The 25,280-nt window shown below is 39.8% G+C and overlaps 1 protein-coding gene across 1 annotated transcript in view; it reads right to left on the bottom strand.

The window, feature by feature from the left end:
* DNAH5 (dynein axonemal heavy chain 5) overlaps nt 1–25,280 on the bottom strand; it is a 202,324-nt gene that overhangs the window by 159,323 nt on the left and 17,721 nt on the right. Inside the window, exons 11-20 of the mRNA XM_057708854.1 lie at nt 23,515–23,622; nt 19,112–19,197; nt 18,069–18,390; nt 16,907–17,113; nt 12,010–12,181; nt 9,672–9,817; nt 3,325–3,490; nt 2,377–2,613; nt 611–801; nt 440–527 (exon numbers count right to left, since the gene is read on the bottom strand). Of these exons, the coding sequence (XP_057564837.1) occupies nt 440–527; nt 611–801; nt 2,377–2,613; nt 3,325–3,490; nt 9,672–9,817; nt 12,010–12,181; nt 16,907–17,113; nt 18,069–18,390; nt 19,112–19,197; nt 23,515–23,622 (1,723 nt within the window). The remainder of the gene's footprint in view (nt 1–439; nt 528–610; nt 802–2,376; nt 2,614–3,324; nt 3,491–9,671; nt 9,818–12,009; nt 12,182–16,906; nt 17,114–18,068; nt 18,391–19,111; nt 19,198–23,514; nt 23,623–25,280) is intronic.

The raw sequence follows: 25,280 nt of genomic DNA, 5'->3' as shown, positions 1-25,280 counted from the left end.
GGTCAAAATACAAAATAGCTCTTAAATGTCAGGAAATATTCACTGCGGTGACGACAAGTTTCTCTTTGCGAAACTAAAATCCTTTTTGTCTCCCACATTTTAAATGGGTGACATACCCACTTAACATACACCATTTATAATGGTGATATTAAAACATGCATCTTTATCTTTTATAAACTTGAAATTGGCTCATAGATTAATATTCTGATCTAATCTGCTTTGAGAATTGCGTGTCACAGGAGGGAGGGGATGTGGGGATATATGTATACATACAGCTGATTCACTTTGGTGTACCTCAAAAACTGGCACAACAGTGTAAAGCAATTATATTCCAACAAAGGGCTTTAAAAAAAAAAGAATTGCGTGAAGGGAAAATACATATTAGCTCAATAAATGTTGTTTTACAATGAGTAGTTGAAAAGAACAAAAGAACATTTACCTTGAGGTTCGTTTGGTCCCATTTCAGCATCAGAATCACTGTCTTCATTATTCTGCAAAGCAGCCGTGTTTCTTTCATGCATCCTTTTCTACAATGGAAAAGGCCATTTTTCAGTTCCATCTGTAAAAGAAGCAGCTTCCATAAGAAAGAACTTCCTCATCCCACACCCACCTTAGACGACAGCTCACCACTCCACTGTCTAACCCCCTTGGTGACAGTGACGATGCACTCCACGGCTTTGTTCAGCGTCTGCTGCACGTCTTCTAGGGCTGGGGAAATGGTGATGTTGGGAATGGCCAGGGTGATGCTTGCCCGGAAAACGGGCAGATGATTCTGCTTCATTTTAGAGGCACGGTTACTTTCTGAATTAACACAAAACAGGGAAGATTTCATCTTTTTAATTTAACATGGCATTTATTTCATTTTTAACCAGAAAAATTAAAGCACCTAGAACAATACATACTAGGTATATCATCAGACAATACGTATTTGTTGGATGATTGAATGAGTGAATGAATAAAAACTAAAGGGGGATCTAGTTTTGCTTAACGTAACAGAGCAGTTCAGTGGAACCCAAGCCCTTTTCTGCTGATTACAATCTATGGCTACACGCTCCATAAAGGGAACCCACTGTGTGGAGTCAGGCTTCGTTACATAGACGCTAACCTAAAATGTTGAAGATGATACTGTGCAAATAACAGGATGCCAACAAATTAAATGTGGAATAAGTAAGCAAGGAATGAAGGACGAGAATAACGATCAGAACAAGTCTAACTCAGAACAAAGAGCCAGCTCGGAATTTCAAATAAAACATGTTTTTCCCACCACTGTGAGTATATCCACACTGGCAGCAGTTAAAGACTGGAGAAGAAATAAAGTGTAATTCACCATTTATAACCAAAGGGCTCCTACAGTTGGATACAGGTGTGAGTATAGGTGTATAAGTATGGGTCCGTGTGCGTGTAACTCTGCATATACAGTTGGAAATATCTGTAATAGACAAAGATGGGAAAGACATGTGATGTATTCAGCATTTCAACAGTTGATAAGTTCTACTATGATCCCCATGTCAAAGAAAAGAACTATCCTCCATTCTGAAGTAAAATAAAACATAATAAACCATGCCACCAGCAAAAAGTTATTTTAACGTTTATTTAACGTTTATTCATCCATTTTTAATTAAATATTAGAGATGTTTTCCCTTAAATGCCAATATTCAAATAAAGAAAAAGGTTTTGTTATCCTACTATTTTTTCAATTTTAATTAATTACTGTTACTTTATTTTTTTATATATTTTTAATTTAAAATTTAATTTCAGCATGTCTCTAGATTTGATGGATTTTTGTGACGCATCTGGGAAACAGTGCCGAGGGGAGATGATTATACTGAGAACGAAGAAACCAGATGGAAAGAACTAAATTGACTCGAAAATAGTAAAAAGAAAAAATTTCTGCTTTGGAGATCATGGCATTAATAAGATCTTTCTCTCTTTATAAGACTGGCTAAAAATCTAATAATTTAACAATAAAATTATCTTTCTATTATAGATATCTTGTTAAATTATGTATTTTTTCTTTCACTAATTAAAATAATTCATGTCATACGTTTTCACCTTATTACAAAAAGATTAAACGTGATGCCGATTATTGTGTTATTAACAAAACGACCTTAAACAAATACTTAACCAAATAAAGCAACCTTAAGCAAATTACTTAACCTCCCCTCGACTCCAGTCTTCTCAGTCTTAAATGACAGGAATGATAATATCTACTTCATGGTATTGTTGGGATAATGGAAGTTCATAATATATAAACGTACAAGGAGGCACTCAATAAGTGGTGGGGGTTTTGATTATTTAAATTTAACAAGAACACACTCTCACACAGCCAGCAACCAGGCTCGGCCAGCCAGGAGGCAAAGGATGGGGGACTCTTACCCCGGAAGCTCGTGTTGGAGGAATGAATGCGCTTGCGAATGGCCTCTAGCGTGTTCCTTGTAACTTTCAGCAGAGCATCCGTGTTCTGGTGATTGAAGTGAGAGAGCAGCTCGCGGGCTCCTTCCTCTAACACCTCAGTCTCTTTCTTTTTTCTCGCCATTGTCGTCAAAGGCAGGAGGCCTGCCCCGGCATTAAGGGAAGGTGTCAAGGTGTCAGAATGTCTTTTTTCTCTTTCTGCTGTCACACAATGAGGAGAAATTGAAAGAGATGGGGGGTGGGGGAGATGATAAAGAGAACCACCTATTGCAGTTAAAGAGAAGAAAATTAAGATAAATTGCATGCAAGTTTAATAACACTTAAACGTCACACTTCTTATAAAATGAGGCCATCAAAGGATAGGAAGAGGAAATCGGGGCACCAGGAGGTCTGATGGAGGCCTCTCCTCCTTGATGGGTGGAAACAGGAGAAGAGGCAGGAGCCGAGAGTCAAAAGCAAGACAGGGCCTGGGGGTGCTGGTTCTCAGGGTTTTCTCTTCCACCAACAACCATAAACTCTTGGGGAATAGCGTCTCTTCTCTGCCTCTCAGTGTCCTCATCCATCCTGCAAACTGTTTGCTCTGATGTAGATGTGCCCAGTGGGAATTCCAATCCCTAATCCTTCCTGCTCTACTGAGAAAGTGAAAAAACACAGACTTATACCTAAATGCAAAGAGAGCTAACGGGGGCCGATGCATGCATATGTTCGTAGAGTTTAACAGAAAGTGATGGGAATGAATGACACAGCGTCATTAAAAGGTACTCCGGATCATAATTTCAGATTTACAACTATCCTTGTAAAATTGGGAGGGTATTTATAGAGGTCTGAAATTCATTACTATGTAGAAAATTACATTTTAGTTTTCAGTACTGTCCTAGAAGAACAAGACCCTTCCATTATCCCCTCTCTTACCTGAACTTTCATCTTTTGAATCAGCACGGTTCACACTGGATACTTCTTCTCTTTCTTCCTTAGATGGAACTTCCACATCCAGCAACATATTTATCAGCTCATGCACTGCTTCCTCCACTAATGAGCTTTTAAAGTGTAGTATCTGAGCACCATTTACACAAAGGTCCTACCAAAAAAAAAAAAATCAGTACCGTGTCATATTTGTTTAACTAGCTCTTGAGAGCACACCAGTAACGGCAGTAATGCCATAGATCCAGCCTCCAGAGGAGGTTTTGGATGCTTGGCCACACCTCTCACACTAACCCAAGCCAGGTATCCCGTGAAGGAATGTGTTAAAGACAGAAGGAGAAGCAACTGGAGCATAGATGGACCAAAATTACACTTACTTCCTTAGCAATGGAGGAAATAACTCCAAAAGCCATGAACAGCTTCCCTTCCCATGAAGCTTCTTCTACGTCACATAAATCTGCTCTAGCCAGCCTTCCTTCCCTCTTCACCTTGGCCAACAATCCATCATCAACCCCTAACTAATTTCAGATATTCCCCTCCCCTCCAACTAGATTATACATTTCTCGAGGATGAGAATTAATAAATACAAACAAATATACTGGGGGACTTTTGTTTAAGAACTTTTACTGAGATACAACTGACATACAATAAACCGCACATATTTAAAGTGTACAAATTGATTTTTTTTCTTATTAGCAATGTATATATGGCAATCCCAATCTCTATACTGGGGCACTTTAATCAAGGCAGACAGACAGATAGGGAGATAGTGATTTACCACCTAGTTGGAAAACGACCCTATGAAGCAACAAACTGTGAGTAGGTCATAGTCTCCAGCTCCATCCCAAGTTCCACAATGATTCATCTGAAGATGCTCTAATGTGCTCACGGACCCTCCACTCCAAGCATTAGCTTTGTGGTTCATTTCCCTCCTCATCACCCATGACATTCACCTCCACTCCACTGCTGTAGGGCATATGGCATTTCGATACCATAAAACTGGAAGATTCTGATGTGTCCTGAAACTATTAAATGTCTTTACTATCAAATAAAGTATAAAATAACTTCACTTCCAACTCAGAACTTCACCCAACTACTAATCTCCATCCCTAGCCTACAGACAGTTATGAAAAAGATGCAGGTCAGAGATTGGGCAAGAAATGGGGTAGAGTTAGCACTGTCCAGTAACAAGTCCATTAACAAGATAGACTCTGGTACCAAACTACCTGGGTTCAAGTCCTAGCTCTCTGTGATTCTCAGAAATCTTGGGCCTTGATTCCCACATTTGAAAAATGCTAATTATGGTAGAACCTACCTTAGATTGTTGTGAGAATTCCATAAGATTATGTAAAATGATAAGAACAGTGCCTGCCACAAAGGAAGTACTCCAGAAGCACTTGTTGGGACTTCCCTGGTGGCACAGTGGTAAAGAATCTGCCTGCCAATACAGGGGACACAGTTTCAACCCCTCGTCCGGGAAGATCCCACATGCTATGGAGCAACTAAGCCTGTGCACCACAACTACTAAGTCTGCACTCTAGAGCCCGTGAGCCACAACTACTGACGCCCTCTCACATAGAGCCCGTGCTCTGCAACTAGAGAAGCCACTGCAATAAGAAGCCCACGCACCGCAACAAAGAGTAGCCCCCACTCGCCACAACTAGAGAAAGCCTACACAACAGCAACAAAGACCCAACGCAGCCAAAAATAAATAAATAAATTTATTTATTTATTTATTTTTTAAAAAAGCACTTATTATTATTGATCAGCAAATCACATACAACCACAGGACATTTGTTTGCCAAGCTTGCTTATCTCATTCCATATAAACTATGAACTAGCTGCTTGTTCTCTGAGAGACTGTTAACACTTTTTTAAGTCTTCATTTAAATCCTCTGGCTCTATACACTCTCCCTTGAGGACATGATTTCTTACATCAATCATTCTTTTGCCAGTAGTCTTTACTCTACCACCCCCTCGGCCCTGCCCAGGAGAAGCCCAACCCAGATGAACCACGTAATCTACCCTCTCCACTTGCACACACAGGTCATAGCGAGGCAGGTGCTTGGCACTGGGAATTCATGGTCCCCGAACTCAGGCAGGCCCCTAATGCTACCCAACAATCATTCTAACTCCAGTCATGTTTCTCTACCAGGCCCCAAAACTGCTGTGTCCTCCAATTCTTGTGTCCTCAAATCCTTACACCATCCTCCCTCACCGTACTCAGCTGATAACCATGATTCCTACAGCACAAAGCAAATGGAGGCCATGACCTGACCCCGACCCCATGCCCTCATCCAGAAGACAAACCAGCCTCCATCATTAACTTTTCCTCCTTTGTCAGTGGATGCAATTTTTATCCTTTTATTTAAGAATACATAATCACACAGTCTGAGTTCTAAGTCACAGACACTCTTGCTTCACCAGACGCTGTCTTACTAACCATTCCCTTCTTCCTTCTCTACTTGACTTTCCCCCTCAGCACATGAACATACTCAATGAACTTCAACTCAACATCTTTCTACCATAACAACAAACTTCAGCATCAGGGCCTTTGCACTTGCTATTCCCTCTGCCCAGAATGCTTCTCCCCAAAGATTTCACATGGCTTGCTCCCTCACTTTCTGTGTTCAGATGTAATCACAGAAGTCATCCCTGACCATCAACATAAAATCACAGCTCTCTGTCAGGTACTCCTTTTATCCACCATCCTCGTAATTTTTCTCCATTGAACTTATCATCACCTGGCATGTTGTTTGTTTATTGGCATTTTTTGTTTGTTTGTTTTTCTACATCCTCCACTTGAAAGTGGGTATCACAATGGCAGGGATTTCATCTGTTTGGTTCACTCTTTTATTCCCAAGCAGTGGTTCACATAGGAGTTCCACAAAAATTGTTGGAGGAATAAATGAATTATAAAAAGGAAACAAATTCAAGAGAAAGCATTCTTTTATATTGGTAATCATTCATTTTGGTAATCAAAATGCAACTTAAAATTAGGCTCTATGATTTTGCTACTTAAAGTAAAATTATTAATTTATAATTATAAGAAATTTATTATTGTATCATATCATGATAAATTTATTGCTCTAATATGTACCTTATTATAATAAAAATTTTATTACAATTTACTATAATTATAATAAAGCAGTGTTTGTTGGAAGACAGGGAAATGGTACAACTGCATTGCTGATGGCATTGCAAGTTTTTTTTGTTTTTTTTTATAAATTTATTTATTTATTTATTTATTTATTTATTTTATTGGCTGTATTGGGTCATTTTTTTGCTGTGCGCAGGCTTTCCCTAGTTGCGGTGAGTGGGCGCTACTCTTCATTGTGGTGCACAGGCTCCTCATCGCCATGGCTTCTCTTGTTGCGGAGCACGGGCTCTAGGCGCGTGGGCTTCAGGCTCAGTAGTCGTGGCACACAGGCTTAGTTGCTCCGCGGCATGTGGGATCTTTCTGGAGCAGGGATAGAACCCGTGTCCCCTGCGTTGGCAGGCAGATTCTTAACCACTGCGCCACCTAGGAAGCCCGGCATTGTAAGTTGATACCATCATTTGGAAAAGCAATTTGGCTACAAATATTAAGAGCCATTAAATGAAGACACATTCTTTGACCCAATAATCTAATTTTGGAGGGGGAAATACTCCTAAAGGGGAAAAAAGCATGATACATATAAATATATTCATTGTAGCTCTTGACAAAATAGCAAAACTTTAGAAACCATCTTATTGTCCAACAATAATGAACTAGTAAGTAAATGAAGGAACATCAACTCAATAGACTATTCTGAAGACATCGTTAAAATGGTGACTATGAAAACCATGTAGCTACATGAGAAATATTTTGAGAAGACACAGTAAGTGGGAGAAAAAAACGCGATTCAAAACCTGCTGTATGTATGATAGGGATCCGAAATTTATTAAGAGGCACGTAAGTAGGCAACACATCAACATTACAACAGTGGTGGTGTGATTGGTAAAAATGCTGTTTTTCCCATTTTTAAAAATATTCTAAAACTTACTTTTTTTAAGCTCTTAATTAGAATATAATTGCTTTACACTGTTGTGCCAGTTTCTGCTGTACACCAAAGTGAATCAGCTGTATTTAGACATATATCCCCATATCCCCTCCCTCCCGCGACTCCCTCCCACCCTCCCTATCCTAGCCCTCTAAGGTATCACCCATCATCGAGTTCATCTCCCTGTGTTATGCAGCAGCTTCCCACTAGCTTTCTATTTTACAGTTGGTCGTGTATATATGTCAATGCTACTCTTTCACTTCGTCCCGGCTTCCCCTTCACCACCCTCCACCCCCGCCCCGTGTCCTCAAGTCCGTTCTCTACATCTGCATCTTTATTCTTGCCCTGTCCCTGAGTTCATCAGTACCATTTTTTTAGATTCCATATATATGAGTTAGTAAAACTTACTTTTAAATGTAAAAGAAATGGATTTTTATCAAACAGTCTTAAGAACAGGGGTAATTTTAAAACCATGGAGCTCAGTGATATCTCAGAAGGGGCGAATAGCAAATGAGCAAGAGGGAGAAGTTGACTTTGGGGTCTACTCACAGTTCGCGAGTCAAAGAGAAGGAGGATTGAGAAATTTCTAAAATGTAGACATTTAATTTTGATTACATGAGCATTTACTATAAACTGAAGATGACCATATATGCAGAAAAAGGTTAACATGGCAGGCCTGCGACTGCTCTCCTGCTTGTGAGGTTGGTCTTTGGCTGGTGGCTGGGAGCCTGGGTTTGGGGAGGTTCCCACAGGCTGTAAAGGGTGACTCTCTGTGCTTGGGCTCTCTGTGCAAACGGTGTGGTTTATGTTGAAAGCCTGCTTCCTTTCTGGGTGTCTGGAATTTTGGTCCACGCTAGGCAAACAGTGCCTGTGTGATGAGACCCAATAAAAACCTTAGGCTTTAAGTCTCCACCGGGCTTTCCTTGGCAGAAACGTTGCACACAGGTTGTTGCGTTTTTGTTGCTGGGGGCAGACGGTGAGCTCTGTGTGGCCCCTCACGAGAGGGAGAAAGTTTAAGGAAGCCCACATGTACATTCCTCCAAACTCTGCCTGTCTTTTCCCTTATGGTCTGACTGTGTATCCTTACTACATCACCATAGTAAGTCTTAGCCGTTAGTGCTACTAGATTCTGAGTTCCATGAGTCCTTCTAGTGGGGATGGTCTTGGGGATCCCTGACATACCATGTTAAAATCACCATTGATGAGTTTTTATAATCAGAGTGCCCACTGGAAATGTTGTCAATGATGCTAAAGTGACATTCTCAAAGGTGCACTTCATGGAGCCCTGCTCCCAAGATCCTAATCCCGGCACAGGGAAGAAAGCATTCCATTTGCAGATGTTTGAGAAATAATGGATTAAAGAAATTTAACTAGACACTTTCCCAGGAACCCTTCTGAAGGCCCTTATTCTAACACATTAATGTGGGGCTTCCTAGGTGGCACAGTGGTTGAGAATCCGCCTGCCAATGCGGGGTACATGTGTTCGATCCCTGCTCCAGGAAGAGCCCACATGCCGCGAAGCAACTAAGCCTGTGCGCCACAACTACTGAGCCTGCACTTTAGAGCCCATGAGCCACAACTACTGAGCCCATGTGCTGCAACTACTGACGCCTATGCACCTAGAGCCCATGCTCCGCAACAAGAGACGCCACGGCAATGAGGAGCCCGCACACCACAACGAAGAGTGGCCCCCACTCACCGCAACTAAAAACAAAGCCCGCGCACAGCAAAAAAGACCCGACACAGCCAATTAAATAAATAAATACATAAATTTTAAAAAATAATAAAAATAAAACATTAATGTGTAAAGAATCTGAAAGGGGAAAGGAGGGTACAGTCTTTATCCCAAGCAGATTGAACAGAGACCCCAGCTTTCCCAGCAATGGCTCCAGAACCGTGTGCCACAGAGTACCAGTTTGGGAAATGCTGCTCTACAGGTATGTTTAAAGAAGAAATTCTATCCAGAAGCTATTTAAAACAATTATTTTATTAATTGATCCTAGCTTTCTAGAAGCTCTTCAGCAAAATAGCTCTATTCTTCAAAAACTATGGGAAAATGAGAAATGTGTTCCATGGTAAATTCCCTCCTACTGATCTGAAAAGAAATGATTTGTTCTTCCCATCTAAGTGACCCCTTGGGTACATTCCTCTTCATTTTCAAATTATTGTCGGAAGGCTCCTCGTCTAAATCACATCTATCACAGGCCAGTCATGGGTGGAGGGGGAAAAAATGTAATTTACGCTTCCAAAAATGCCCTTTATAGAAAAATGAATCACAAAATAAAATTTAAATAAAAACATCAATCTTCTAATAACCTTTGTCATCTGGAGAAACTCTTCGCAGGTAAGTGGCTCCTCCCCAGGGAGCTGACAAAGAGGTGTGCTGCTCATTTCTTCTAAGATGGCATCAATGCGGAACTCGATCAAATCATTGACCCTGTCAAGCAGCAACTCCAGGTCCTCTTTGGAAGAAAATAAAAGTGAATAAAAGAGATTAAGTATTTTGTTTTAAAAAAAAAAAAAAAACCAACATGAGTAAATTTCAGTAGTAAAATCAGGATTCGAGTTGCTCCGTAGAGCTGTTTCACACTTGGTTTTATCACACTGTTCTTTCTTTAACCAGTTTTCCAGCTTTCTTAGCCTGCCTAACTCTGACTCAGACTTGAAGATTTGGCTCAAATGCACCTCCCCCAGGAGGCTTTCTGTGGATCTGCACATACCCACGGGGCCTTCTCCTCCTGTGCTGGCATTGACCCCTGAGCACCCCTCCATCTCAGAGGATCTTCTCCACTCTTATAACGCTATGCTTGTCTGACTATGCATTTTATACTATTCAACCTTCAAATTGTAATGAGCTTAAAATACATCTCATTCATATCTAAAGACCCTTTCACAATTTATCTCTGAATCTAGTCCCCAAACCTACAAAGCAAAACAAAGAGAGTAGGAGGGTTCAACCATAAATTCCTCACTCCTCTACCCCACCCAATAAATACCTATAAATATTCTTGAATATATGGCACCTGGTAAAGTAAACAGCTGGACCCTTCTGAGCTCTAAGTTATTTAGAAGGTACAGTGAAAACTTACTAATAAGACAATCTCTTAATAATTTAGGCTATAAATAGACTAGGTACGACTTCAGCAGCCACAAATATGAGAGAGAGAGAGAATAAAAGGAGCTCTCATGAGGGGTATGTAGAAGGGAGGCTCAGGAAGGAGTGGGCCAGAAGTGAGTGATGGGATCAAAGGACAGGAAAGGGGTTATGGAGAAAAGGAAATGGAACGAGATTAACTATATAAAACTATTGCAATTATGAATCCATACGTGTCTGGGTGTCTAGTACAAACCCAACTCAGAGTAATACAAAAACACAAGAAAAAGCCTAATTTTCAAGCCCTTTGCAGTCAGTTTCGGGAGAAAGATGGAACCATTAGAAACCAAAATACAGAGTCCCAATGTAAAACAACAGGAGGTCACAGGAGGAAGTGATCCTGTGTGCTAGAATGGTCTGAGGGGGCTTCTTAGGAGTGGGACGTCCTCTAGGGTATAAAACATGGGGAGAATTAGCCATGAAAAGCAAGTGAGGACACCGTGGGAGAGGAGAGTGGCGATTTCTAAGTCTTCCTAAAACAATCCCTCTATCACCATGCTCCAGCCTGTGTTATGTTTTCCTGCTAAGCAGACAAGGAATTCTGCAAAATGCCACCTACAGGGAACCAACTTTTGGAGACCCACTAAATATTGGCATATCAAGGGCTCTGAAAAGCCCTCCAGAAGAGAAACCTGCCTGACTTTCTTTAAGCTGCATTTCCCAGACTTATCTGAGCCTAGACCCCTTCTTTGGCACATACTTCACATATTCTGGGAATTGTATTTAATGGAACACACCACCTTACATATATTTTAAAGCACATTATAGGGACTTCCCTGGTGGCCCAGTGGTTAAGAATCCGCCTGCCAATACAGGGGACAAGGGTTCAATCCCTGGTCCAGAAGATCCCACATGCCTCGGAGCAACTAAGCCCGTGCGCCACAACTACTGCCTGTGCTCTAAAGCCCAGGAGCCACAACTACTGAAGCCCTTGCCTGGAGCCTGTGCTCCACAACAAGAGAAGCCACCACATTGACGAGCCCGCACACCACAATGAAGAGTAGCCCCTGCTCTCCACAACTAGGGAAAGCCCACGCAGCAGCAAAGACCCAATGCAGCCAATAAATTAATTAATTAATTTTTAAAAAATAAAGTGTATTATATCCCTCATTAGGCAAAAAAGTTTGCTTAAACTTTTCCCATATATCCTGCTGCTCAGCAGTCTGCCCTGTTCAAATCACATCTTTCAAATCGGGGTCTCAAAATACACTAACCTGTTAGTATAAAAAGCTGAATGACTCTAAAGTTCCTTTAAAGTCTAATGCTCAACAATAAGTATAATTTTAAAATGTAGTTAGTCTCTGGGGATAAAATTAAATGAGGAATATATATAGTTTCCAGGAAATTAATGACTTCATATACTTTGTAAAATTCCTCAGGGAACAGCTTAAGAAAAACACTCCTTGTTTCATTATCACAATATCCTTGAGAAATTATACAATACACCTTGAAAACTCAGCCTTTCCAGTTGAAAAATAATAACCATTTAAACAGCCTTACTGATCTTTGCAGAAGCATTTTTCCAGTACATCTCAATGTTCAATGATGTCCAGGTCAGTGCAGCCAGGCCAGGCTGGAGAGCTTCATCCACCTTCGCCAAATGAGGGACCATCAGTTGCTCTATAATGGGAGGCATCTTTGACTTCACTCTCTGATATTCAGCCAGCATCATCTGCAGGGAAATGGGAGTGAAATAATCAAGTAACATCTCACTTTGAGTATCTATTAACATCTCACTTTTATCCAAAACGAATACTTTTACTTAGGGTCCAGCAGTAGGGCTCCAATGGCAGCCTGGCAAGTAAAGTGGCCAAAAAACAAATAAGAATAGAACAGGCAAGAAATCTCCCCATGGCTACAAATTCCTAATCTAATAAAATACAACTCAGGAGGAGAGAAAAAGAATTTAAGAGTACATTAAAGGACAAGAATTTTGTCTGCTTTGTCCAGTGTGCCTGAAAAAGTACCTGGCATATAGAAGATGATCGATCAATATTTCTCTGATGAATCAATTAGCTGTTATTAGAAGGAGAATTTGTGATAAGAAACTCATGGTCTCCCATTGAAATTTACCTACTGTATAATGTTGAATTGTGTCAGTATTTTGTTCGCATGTTACCATATTTGAATAAGACTAATAGTGCTTCCAGCATGCCTTTTATGGTAATGTTAATATTATATTAAATATAATTAATTCTAAGAAAGCAACTTTAATGCACTTCTTAAATACAACTGTTTTTAAGCTCATGTTTGCAATGTGCATGTTGGTATTACTTTGTTATTAGATCAATGTTTCCCAAAGTGTTTTCCCTAAAATTCTAGCCCCAAGAGACTCTATAAGAAAAATGGTCCCTGGATGGATGAGTTTGGAAAACACTGTACACAATATCTCCCCTCTTGGACAGTCACAATTAATATTAACAATTCTGAGAAAACTGCAAGAAGGAAGTAAGAAGCCCAATATTCTTTGTGAATGTTGTTAAACTCAGCGTTTCCCAATGGACTACATAATCCTTTCTTCATTTCATACTTTTCCACAATTTCTGTCATATCCTTTCAATTTCCATGAAACACCTAACGTTGACAGTTCTATTAGCAGCTGCTTATACATTTCCTGAACCGTTTATCCACTGCTTACCTTTTTTTCAATGTTCATCACTTATTGTATCTGGGAAGCAATTCTTAAATCAGCCTCCAGCAGGCTTCTACTTCCCACCTTAATCCTTTAACCCCACGAGGTATTATTCATCCATTTTATAAATGAAAAACTGAGGCTTAAAAGGGTAAAGTAATTTGCACAAAGATAAGCTTTGAATCCAGATTGGCTTCAGAATCTGTATTCCTAACAATTACTCTGTGCTGATTCATCTCTTTCTAGCTTGAACTGCCTTCCAAGGAACAGATGTAGAAAACAAACTCCCAGGTACTTCAGCGTATCTGTAGAAGCCTGCAAACTGTTAATTATTCAGCACAGTAACTCAGAAATACCCGAGACAGTCCCCACACATGCCAATAGGTCTGCTCTTACCAGGTACTCACAGTGAGTGGGAACCTTTAACTCTTTCAACCTCAAGATACAATAAGTATCAACCAAATGACAATTCGCTCGCTAAAACTGTCATTTGCAACTGGGGTGGTTTCAAAACATTCTTCAGTCCTCCTCCCTTCATGGGGTGGGGTTTATGTCCTCTCTCCTTGAATCTGGGTGGGCCTATGGGGCCCAACAGAGGACAGCAGAAGTGATGCTACAAGACGTATGAGGCTGCCCAAAAGGCCATGCAGCTTCTTCCTTGTTTACTGTAACACCCACCGTTGGAATCCCAAATTGTGTTATAAGAAATTCTAAATCCCTGAGGCCTCCATCCTGGAGGATTCTCCATCCACGGATTCTCCAGTCCTTAGTCCCAGCTGAGTGAAACTTCCCCGGCATTCCCGTTACTGAGTCTAAGCTTGCTCTGCTCTCCACACGACAGGCCAATGAATCAGAGATGAGGTGTTGAGACAAGGAATACGACTTTATTCAGAAAGCCAGCAGCCCAAGAAGATGGCAGACTAGTATCTCCAAAAAACCATCTTGTCAGGGTCTGGATGCCAGTTTCTTTTATAGAATCAGAGAGGGAGAGGCAGGGAACTAAAGTAAAAAGGGCTATCACTCTTGCAAAACATCTCCTGGAATGACTAGCCTCGGGGAGGGGATGTGTTCATTTCTTCTGTTCTGCACCCATTCACAGGTGGACAGGGTACTCTGAGGCGGGCCATGACCTATGATTATGATGACAAAAGCAAGGAACAGCAAAGGTTAAAGTCAAAGAAACAGACCCAACACGGAGTCCGACTTAGCTCTTCCCTGTTACATTCCCACCAAAGAACCAGAGCATGAGTCCACTTTGGACCTTCCAGATCAAACATCTGCCAACTGAACTACAGAACATGAGTCAAGGGCACATGGAACAGAAACAGAAGGATCACCTAGCCAAGTCTTGCTTAAATTCTTTACTCACAGAATCATGAGCTATAATGAAATGGTTGCTTAAAGCCACTACATTTTGGGATTGTTACATGCAATAGATAATTGGAACAGCAATGCTGTGGACAAAATTATCATCAGTAATTTTATACTTTGATAAATATTGTTTTTTTCTTTTCTTTCTTTGTCATTTTATTTTATTTTTGTATTTTTTGAAGGAATTTTATTGGGATATAATTGACATACAGTAAACTGCATATATTTAAAGTATACAATTTGATTTTTTTCCTTATACATAGTTTCTTAATAAAAATAACTTTTTTCCTTTTCATTTTTTATTGAAGTATAGTTATACAGTGTAAAAACAGTGTTGTGTTAGTTTCAAGTATAAGCAAAGCGATTCAGTTATATATACATAGAATACATATATATTCAGAATATGTATATTCTTTTCCAGATTATTTTCCATTATAGATTATTACAAGATATTGAGTACAGTTCCCTGTGCTCTACAGTGGGCTCTTGCTGTTTATATGTTTTATATATAGTAAAAATAGCTATTTCTTTACAAATATGTAGACTGACTTGGTTATTTTTCTAACATCCAAGAAAAATCTGAAAAGGAATTCCAACATGCTGACTAGTATTTGATGAGCTTACATTTGAGGAATGTCTGTCTGTTGCCAATATTAACTTTGTAATATAACATGAAAGAGTGGGAAAACAGTAGACTACAAGACTGGGTTCTGGTCCCACTTCTGCCACTTACTAGCTATGAGACCTTGGCTAAGTCATTTAATTTCTCTAGGCCACGGTTTTGTCATCTTTAAAATAATATAATAGTACTCTGTTCCAATTACCTAACTTGGCTGTGGAAAAACCTCAAATGGAATAATGAAAATGGTTTAAAATGTAAAGCATTATGCAAAAGCATGGCCTTATTAGGCTTGACCTATGATACTGGCCACTATAAAGTTGTAACGATGGTTTCCATGGTGTCATATGTCATGGGAGCATCTCTGACCTCATCCTGAGCATCCTCTGGGCAGCATTTGTCACTGGTGATCAGTTCCTCCATCATGAGATTTTTCTTACCCTTGGCTTCCTTGACACTTGGTTTCCACCTACCTCAAAGGCCAGTCCCTAATTTTACTAGTATATTTGTCCTCTTCTATCAGACCTGTTACTATTGGAACAACTCAGGGTTGAATGCAGGCCCTCTATTCTTTATCTTCTCCTCCTTGGAAATCTCATGCAGGACAATGACTCTAAATAGCAACTATATTCTGATAACTCTCAAAAATATGCCTTCAGTTTTGACTTTCCACTCAACTCCAGACTTACATATCTATCGGCATGGATAACACCTCTACCTTGATCTCTAAAAATCATCTTATACTTAAGATGGAAGCTACTGATTCAAGCAAGTTCCAGCCTTTGCCATCTGCATGAGTGGAACTTCCTTCTGGACCACCGCATGTTATTGAACACAGTGCAGAATACAGCCAACACAGTGATTGAGTAAACCCATTGAGTTGTTCATACTAAAAACAAAGGAATCATCCTTGAGCTCTCTCATAACCTACCTGTTGACATCACTCTCTAATTCACTGACCTACTACTCAACTGCATCCTAGTTCAAGCTGCCATCTTCTCCATCCTGAATTGGTGCAACAGCCTGTAAACTGTCTTCACACTGACCCTCTTGTCCCAATAAAATCTATTCCTCACACAGCAGCTAGAATGATTTTTATTATAAAAGACATCATGCCTTTTTCTCCTGCTCAGATTCCTCTAATGGCTTCCTGGTGCACTCCAACGTGTAACCTTGGGGGACTTCCCTGGTGGCCCAGTGGTTAAGAATCCACCTGCCAATGCAGGGGACACAGGTTCAAGCCCTGGTCCAGGAAGATCCCACATGCCGTGGAGCAACTAAGCCCGTGAGCCACAACTACTGAGCCTGTGCTCTAGAGCCTGTGAGCCACAACTACTGAAGTCCACATGCCTAGAGCCCATGCTCTGCAACAAGAGAAGCCACCACAATGAGAAGCACGTGCACCACAACGAAGAGTAGCCCCTGCTCACTACAATTAGAGAAAGACTGTGCACAGCAACGAAGGCAGCAATGAATTAAATACCAATGCAGCCAAAATTAAATAAATAATAAATAAATCTTAAAAAAAGGATGAACATTACTAATTTAAAAAAATTAATAAAAAGAAAAAACAAACAAACAAAAAAACATATAACCTTGGTTTACAAGCTCTGTGATGACCTGGCCCTTGCCAACTCTACATTCTAGCCTCAGTCACTCACTACAGTCATCCTGGACACTTTCTATTCCTCAACAGTGACACACCACCAGATTTTTTTTAATGCACACGGGGGCTAGCCAAAAAGGGAAAAAAATAAAAAATAAAAGTACTATACCTTCATGTTACTGAAGTTTTTCTTGTATATGTCTCGTTTCTGGAAAAGGGCAGCTGCAAATGGTGAAACTTCCAGACCCATCTGTGACATGCACTCTGTTTCTCTAAATAAGGTTAATATGTGAGGATCGAAGTTTACAAACAATTCCCCCGTGCCAGGAGCCTTCACCAATAAAGAAGCCTCAAGTCCTACATGAATTTCTTCAGTCTGTGAGAAGAGATCAACATTATCACTGTTAGAAAGTTCCATGGATACACAGGGTACCTAGCTTGGCCGTTTCTGGGAATGAAGACCATCAAGTCTTCTTCCATGGATTTGAGCTTCTCCAACTAAAGACAATGGGGTTCTCTCACTCTCCTCCTAACGTCACTTTCAGAAGAAGAAAAAAGGCTTCAAGTTCTTGGTGGTTATGTACAGACAAGTCAATAAAATGCTTGGGCTGTGAATCTCACACACCTGCAACAGAGGTGACTTCTTAAAAGCCACTTCGCTCCCTGAAACCTTCATGCCTACTCAGTTCTTTTTCCCAATAAAAGTTTCATGAAACCTACCAAGCTCAGTTTTCAGTTATCCAGAAAAGCAATGAAAAACACTACAGAGACATTTCTGTTATGGATTCAGACACCAAAAGTTGAACTAGGAAAATAAGATTCCATTTCAGAGGCCTTGTTAGGCAGAATTTTATCCTTTAAAATACTTCCTGCCAATCTACAAAGAAATGCAAGTGTTGGTAGGGTAAGAAATATAATGTGATTAACCTAGTATGGCCAAATTAAATTTAAGACTTTAACAGGCATATTAGTATTTATGGACACTTAATGGAGAAAAAAGGGACTCAATGGAGAAAAAAAAGAAAGAAAGAAAAATCACGATCAACCAGGAAAAGGAACCAAGAAACAGGATCTTCTTCCTTAGGAGTTTATAAATTGAATAAAAATGAGTTTCTGTTACCTGGCTTATGATCTTTTTTCCAAAATTTATTATTTTCCTTCAAGGACATGTTATATTCTTTGACTGATTACCTACATTCAGCCAACCCTGTCTTATAAAAGACCCAAAAACTCAACTTTCTAGGGGAATAAAACTGCCCAGTGTTAGCAGAGGGTTCGCCATGGATTTGACAATGGAGACGTCTTTGAAGAGCAGAAATGCAGAGACTCACTTGCTGAAGCCACGCCCTGTGGTAGAGAACCTCGAACTCCAGGAGGACCTTGGCCACCCTGTTGTACCTGCGAATCACAGGCTTGGCTTCCGCCGTCTGGAGCACGGTAGGGTGCTGCTGGAAGAGCTGCATTGGTTGCTGAATCCTGTGGAAGAGCTGTCGGGCCCACAGAATCTTCCCAGCAATGGGAGGCTGGTCTCGAGCCAAAGGAGGATCATCCTTCTGCTTTGTATACAGCTTCGAGATCATGTCAATGTCAGCCCCATAGTGTTCAAGGATACACCGGTATTTGCCATCAATACCAAGATTCGGTATATTCAATCTGATTTTTTTTTTAAAGTGAAAGGCTTGAATTAATGGGATGATATTGAGAAATCTTGTTTAAGACTTATTTTAAAACATATGCTGATGGAAGAGAATGAAATATTGGGGTGGCCAAAAATTTGTTGGGGGTTTGTCTGTACTGCCGAAAATCCCGAATGAACTTTTTGGCCAATGCAATATTTACTTGGCATGTTAAAAAGTCAAAATGAAATCAATCCGTCAACCATATCGCAATAGACTGGTTGTGATTTTTTTGGTTTGGTTTTTTTGTTGTGGCCTTTTTTTTTTTTTTTTTGGCTTGTGGGATCTTAGTTTCCTGACCAGGGAGCAAACCCAGGCCTTTGGCAGTGAGAGTGCAGAGTCCTAACCACTGGACCACCAGGAAATTCCCTAGAGTGGTTTTTTCTTTTTGTTTTTTTTTTAATAGTATCAATCCTTACAACCTGGTCAAAACTCTTGGTAAGAGTTTCTTCAAATTACTTAAACATGAAGTGATATTATGATAGGCAGTCACAAGGTACTTCAGAGCTGAGAGGAAATAAAACAAACTCTTAACCCTCTGGAGAAATTAAAAACTGTGGCCTTGTTATTCAGATCATCAAGAGAGGATTTCCTTCCCACTAGAACATGAAATAATAACAATGATAACGTAAGCTAAACTCTGTTCGTAGTACCCCAATTTAGAAAATAGAACTTAGAAAAGTCTTTCAAATTTTTACCTTTCAAATTTCTTTAACATACTTAGAGCTTGATTTGTGTTTTGAATCTTTTCAAACGTAACATCCATGAACTTCTGCAACTCACTCTAGAATAGAATAAAGTCTGATTATCAACAATGAATTAGCATTGGGAAAAATCCTATTTAGCGAAAAGATAAAAGAGCTCCCTATTCTCTACAAACACATACAATGTAGGACAAAACATAACAGAAAATATAATACTCATCTAAGCTTAAAGAAAGATAAATGTCCATGGGACTTCCCTGGTGGTGCAGAGGTTAAGAATCCACCTGTCAATGCAGCAGACACAGGTTCGATCTCTGGGCTGGGAAGATCCCACATGCCGCAGAGCAACTAAGCCCATGCACCACAACTACTGAGCCTGCGCTCTAGAGCCCGCAAGCCACAACTATTGAGCCCATGTACCACAACTACTGAAGCCCACGCACCTAGATCCCATGCTCCGCAACAAGAGAAGCCACCACAATGAGAAGCCTGCACACCATGATGAAGAGTAGCCCCTGCTCTCTGCAACTAGAGAAAGCCCGTGCCCAGTAACGAAGACCCAATACAGCCAATAAATAAATTAATTAATTTTTTTAAAAGAAAGAAAGATAACTATTCAGAAGCCAGAACAAAGAGGGATGTGAAAGCCAGAGCAGTCATGGGGGTTGATGCCAGGCGGGCTCCAGGGATACTGGACCAGATATTTCTTCTGTAAACACCACATCTTAGGATAAAGCAGTCTTCCTGCACTGAGAACTGTACAGTTAGCCTACCTAAATAAACACTCGAATTTTTTCACTACATAAAAATATCCAAGTATAAACTATACAGAACTAGAGCATTTATAATGCCTCCACTCCCTTCTTCTAACTTGGGACACAGTAAATCTTTACTGAGCCCTAATCGTTGGACCTGGTTTTCCTTGCTTTTCTAACTTATGGTTTCACAAAGGCCCACACTGAGCTCTTCAAGAACACGTAAGACTTTGAATTAGTCTTCTTTTCTCTCTGAACCTTAGGTCCATTCGTACAGTCTTTTGGAGTTCAGCATGGAATCTTCTAGCCCTCTTCGTTCTGGGCTCTCAGATCCTACTCAGTTTTTCCTAATGCAGCTTGCCACCTCAACAGCTGGTCCTTTACTAAAGTGCCTTACTTTGTCTGCTGGAGGCAGTATGCTTCTAGTCTTCCAATGGCCCACTTGGTTCTAACACACTGCCTCTCTTTGATGTTAGTACCAGCACGAGCCCTAAATCTGGACAGGATCCCAGGCCCTGATCCCCTTGACAGTGGGTCCTTGGACATGACCCTCATCCAAATCACTCATGTACATCCTCCCCTCACCCACCCCCCCCCCACCACACACACACACACACACACACACACACACACACACGCACAAACCCTCCAGTCTCACATCTTGGAGATGCTACAGTTACTGGTCCTCTCCATTCTATCTCCAAGACTCCTCACCCGTGCTCATCATACCCAAAGTCATGGAAAGTTCAGTATACGCACCCCAGTTTTAAAGAAACAAAGGCTGAATTCATGACAGTGGGTGAATTACTTAAAGGAGAGAGTGTGGAAAGGTTAGTTAAGAGAAAGTAGGTGGAGAAGGAGAAGAAGGAAGTCAAAGGAAAACTGGTCAGCAAACCAAAGAGAGAAGTGCACCATTTTTAAGATGGAAGACAAGATGAATACATGTTGAATCTTTTAAAAATCAAGAAGAATATGAATTAGTACTTGTAACTTATGCTTTAAAAACCAGCCTTTAAAACATGTATAAAATTATATTCTCAGTATTATAAAAAGCAGGCACAGTCTTGAAACAGTCTCCCCATTCCTCTCACTTCCACTCCATTTACTTGGAAAATATACATCGTGTTCCAGCACCAAGCATGGCCTTTCTTAATTCCAGTCAAGCAAAAGTATGGAACTGTTTTTCTCTTAGGTTCACATTCTACCTTATGGGTTGTAGCAGTTCTCAGAGTTTATGTAATGTTTTGCAGGGCTGTCCTCCCTATAAGTTTCCTTAGGACTTCTTTGGAATATGTCAACTTATCTTTGAATCCTCACTTCCTGCTACAATATCAGAATGTTACACTTTTATAATTAGTCATTTTAGCCCTTTTTAATGATATTTCATTACTTTTTTAATGATATTTTTAATATATATCATTTTAATGATATATTAATGATATATTCTTTAATGATATATTCATTACTCTGAACATATATGTAATTATATTTCAATCATATCACGTCTGATGTGATCTTTGAGGGCCAATCAACTTGGTTTCTTTGTATATCCATAACCTATGGCATAGAAGCCTAATACATAATTAATGTACAGTAAATGCATGTTTAATTGCAATAAATCTAGTTCTTACTTTTTGTTATCATATCAGTAGTTATCTTTCATTTCTATTTTTTTCTTAAAACAAACATTTTATCAGGTCCTTTATGTTTCATTTAAAATAAAACCTGTGACTTTTTTTCAGATCTGATGTCCCTGATATGTGTCAGACTTGGATGTGACTTTTTTCAAGGTTATACCCCATTTAAAGTCATTTATTAAATATTGGCTATATCCCCCGTGTTGTACAATACAGCCTTGTAGCTTATTTTACACCTAACAGTTTGTACCTCTTAGTCCCCTGCCCTTATACTGCCCTTTCCTCCTTCCTTCTCCCCACGGGTAACCACTAGTTTGTTCTCTACATCTGTGAGTCTGATTACTTTTTGTTAGATTCACTAGTTCACTGTATGTTTTAGATTCCACATGTAAGTGATATCATACGGTATTTGTTTCTCTGCCTGACTTATTTCACTTAACATAGTCTAGTTCTTATTAATTCACAACTCAAACACTCATTCAGCAAACATTCTTTGCTCTCCAATTACATAATGTCCCATCCCTAGGCCCTGGAGACACAGATAGAAATGAACACAATTCCTGCCCTCAAGGTGTTTACCATCTACCTGTATCCCACATACAAACCACTGAAGTACCACGTGATCAGAAACTGCTAGGATGCAAATGAAGATGTGTCAAATGACACTGACCGCGGGGCTCAGACTGCCACTGCCCATCAATTTCCAACAAGAGATCAAGACCCACAGTCCTTATGTCTGAATCGACCCCCAAAGAAGGTCACTGCTTAAATTATTACGGGCACTCTATCTTCCCATCACCTGAAAGCTGTCTTATAGCATAATAGTGAAAAACTTGAATCCTAGAGCCAGACTGCCTATCACTTGTCATTTCTGTGACTTTGGGAAAGTCACTTACTTTCACTGTGACTCAGTCTCCACCTCTCCAAAAAGAGGGTAATAAGAGCACCCACTTTATCAGATTATTGTATTAAATTAATTAACGCCTATAAAAGGCTTAGAACAGACCTGACACATAGAATTGGCTAGTTTTATTATGAATCCTTTTACACTGAACTCATCCCTCCAAAAATGCCTCAGAGCTTTTTTTGCCTTGAAGTGTACGAGTTTATTTCAAACCAGAAATTCTGGAAAAGAAGGAACAGAATGGCCACTTTGCTTTTGTAATTAGAAAGGTACACACTTTGGACCTCGCTGGGATGGAGAAAGTCTGCATGTGATTATGGTGAACACCTATTAGGTTGTCTCCCAACCCTACCCTCCCTGATTCTCCTCATCTGAAAATAAATATTCCCAACCACACCAGTGGGTCCCATGCCCTCTGCTGTTATCATATGACCTCACAGTTGACAGGTCCAGGGTGAGACACCACATTAAAACTGGCCAACCCAACCCTTTCCTTAGGCATTTGGAGCTGAGGCTGGTTCCAGGATTTGTTCTCAGAAGCTGCTGATGGCCATACGCTGCTCCTGTGGGCTCATCTGCAGTGAGTGGGGTGGGAGGAGGGGCAGGAGAAGAAACAGAGAATGGGGCTTCAAGACCAAGAGGGGTCCAGGTGCTGAACCCGTCCTGGTACCGCCGTTTCAAAGCCAGCTGCAACCCTGCCTTTGAGATCTGCCAGACATTGCTGGTCATCTATTTGCTCAAGCTACCTCTGGTCATAATCATTGTTATAAGGTAACAAACAAATGGAAACCAATTTCTATATTTTAATAACACTATGTTTCAACAGAAGATAAAAGTTAATTTTCCAAGATCTAAGATGGAACCCATGCAGAAGTCTGTGATCACAGTTCATGATCCAAAGCTATATTTATAACCCTTTAATCCATGAAAAAGAGCCTTCAATTATTAACCTGAAATCACAAAACGCAGTCCCAGCGTGCAATCGGTCACCTCCACAGTGAAGATGTCTCTCCCTTCTGAATAGGTAATGATTAGTAGCCTTACACAGAATGGAAAAATTAAACACCAGAATGTCAACAGGAGTTTTATTATCCAACCTACATGAAGGTCATTAGTCTGCTTGCAGAACTCTTCATAATCCTGCTCAAACTCCATTTTCCGCTGATCTAAGAAATTATATTCCTTTTTCTTTATGGTGGCAACAATACCCTGAAATGTTATGAAAGAAATAAGACAATATTTCAATATTCTTATATTACTTACGTAAATATGACCTTTCAATATAGAACCTGTGTAGTCATCCCCCAAAAATCAACTTAAGAGAAGCCTTATTTCTCTAATTATTCTCATTGCATCATGCATATTACAGGTAGGATAATATCGCCTCATGCATTCAAAGAAATCATTTGGGAAGCATTTTCATGAGACTTTATGTATTTTTGAAGAAAAATATAAGATAAAAACCACACCTGAAAAGTAGAAAAGATATTCTGCCTAAAAATGTCTTACAAATTACATCTGAAATAATAAAAAAAGAAGACCAAAGTAGAATTTACTAAAATATTTTTCACTGGAAAGTTCGTCTTCTCAGAAGATAAATAAGAATTTAACAGAATACAAACAACTTAGGAAGAAAGCAGTTACATTATAACATCTACAGATGAAAAACTATCTTCCAAGCCTCAAATGTCCTAAATAAAATATCAAACCACAATCTACCATTTAAAGAATCTCTAGAATTAATTGCTTCTTCCTGCCCTGCAAAGCTGCAGTCTGTGACTAGAACAGTACAAATTAGGTAACTCATCTTCTTGAAAATACTATTATCCGAAGTTTTGTTTGCTCTGAATAATGAGCTCTGATGCTCTGTGATCATTCTTAACCAGGTACTAAGCTATTCCCAAACTCGGGTGCCCACACTGTTAACACAGGCAGATAATTTCTGGGAAGAATGTTGGGCCAGCTTCCACAAACGCCTCTTCAAAGTCATTTCCATTTAAACATCAACTCAAGTCTCTCAACAGACAAAAGTGTATACACTGCATAACTTCTTGAATCAAAGTTACTAGTTAAAACAACCTACTCTTTCATGCTGTATAACTACAAAATTAGGTCTATTCACAAACTGTATATAGATATAGATAGATGATAAATGATAGATAGATGCTAGATATATAAATAGATAGATAGATGATAGATAGATGATAGAGCTAGATAGATAGATAGACAGACAGACAGACAGATAGACAGACAGACCGACAGATAGATAGGTAGGTAGGTAGGTGATAGATAGATAGATGATAGATAGATATAGATACCCATCATGTTATAGGAAATGTGTAAAAGAAGTATGGAAAAGCTACATTCCTACATTTTAAGGTGTTTAAAAAGATTTGGGGCCCTTAGAAAATTTGGCTCTATTAATGGATTTAATAGTCACTTAAGAGAGTTAAGTAAATAAACTGATTAATTATGACCTTTAACCAACCAATCAAACTCAATCCACTAAATCATTTACTTGACAGATATTTACAGCACACCTATTACATGCCAGTAAATTCTGAGGATATAGAAATGAACAGAACAAAGAAACATCCCTGCTCTTGGGAAGTTACATCCTTGGTGGGGCAGAGGGGGTGGGAATCTATGTAAGTCACAAATAAATGAACAGGATGATTTCAAACAGTGATGAAAAAAGTGACATGATACAGAGTGGTTGAGGTGAAACAGAGCTCAAGGAAAACATAATTGAGAGAGTCATTTAAATCAAGATCTAGAAGTCAGGACTTCCGTGGTGGCACAGTGGTTAAGAATCTGCCTGCCAATGCAGGGGACATGGGTTCGATTCCTGGACCAGGAAGATTCCA

The sequence above is a fragment of the Hippopotamus amphibius genome, chromosome 15, assembly GCF_030028045.1.
Source record: "Hippopotamus amphibius kiboko isolate mHipAmp2 chromosome 15, mHipAmp2.hap2, whole genome shotgun sequence".
NCBI lineage: Eukaryota > Metazoa > Chordata > Mammalia > Artiodactyla > Hippopotamidae > Hippopotamus > Hippopotamus amphibius.
This window is presented reverse-complemented; position numbering and strand designations above follow the sequence as displayed.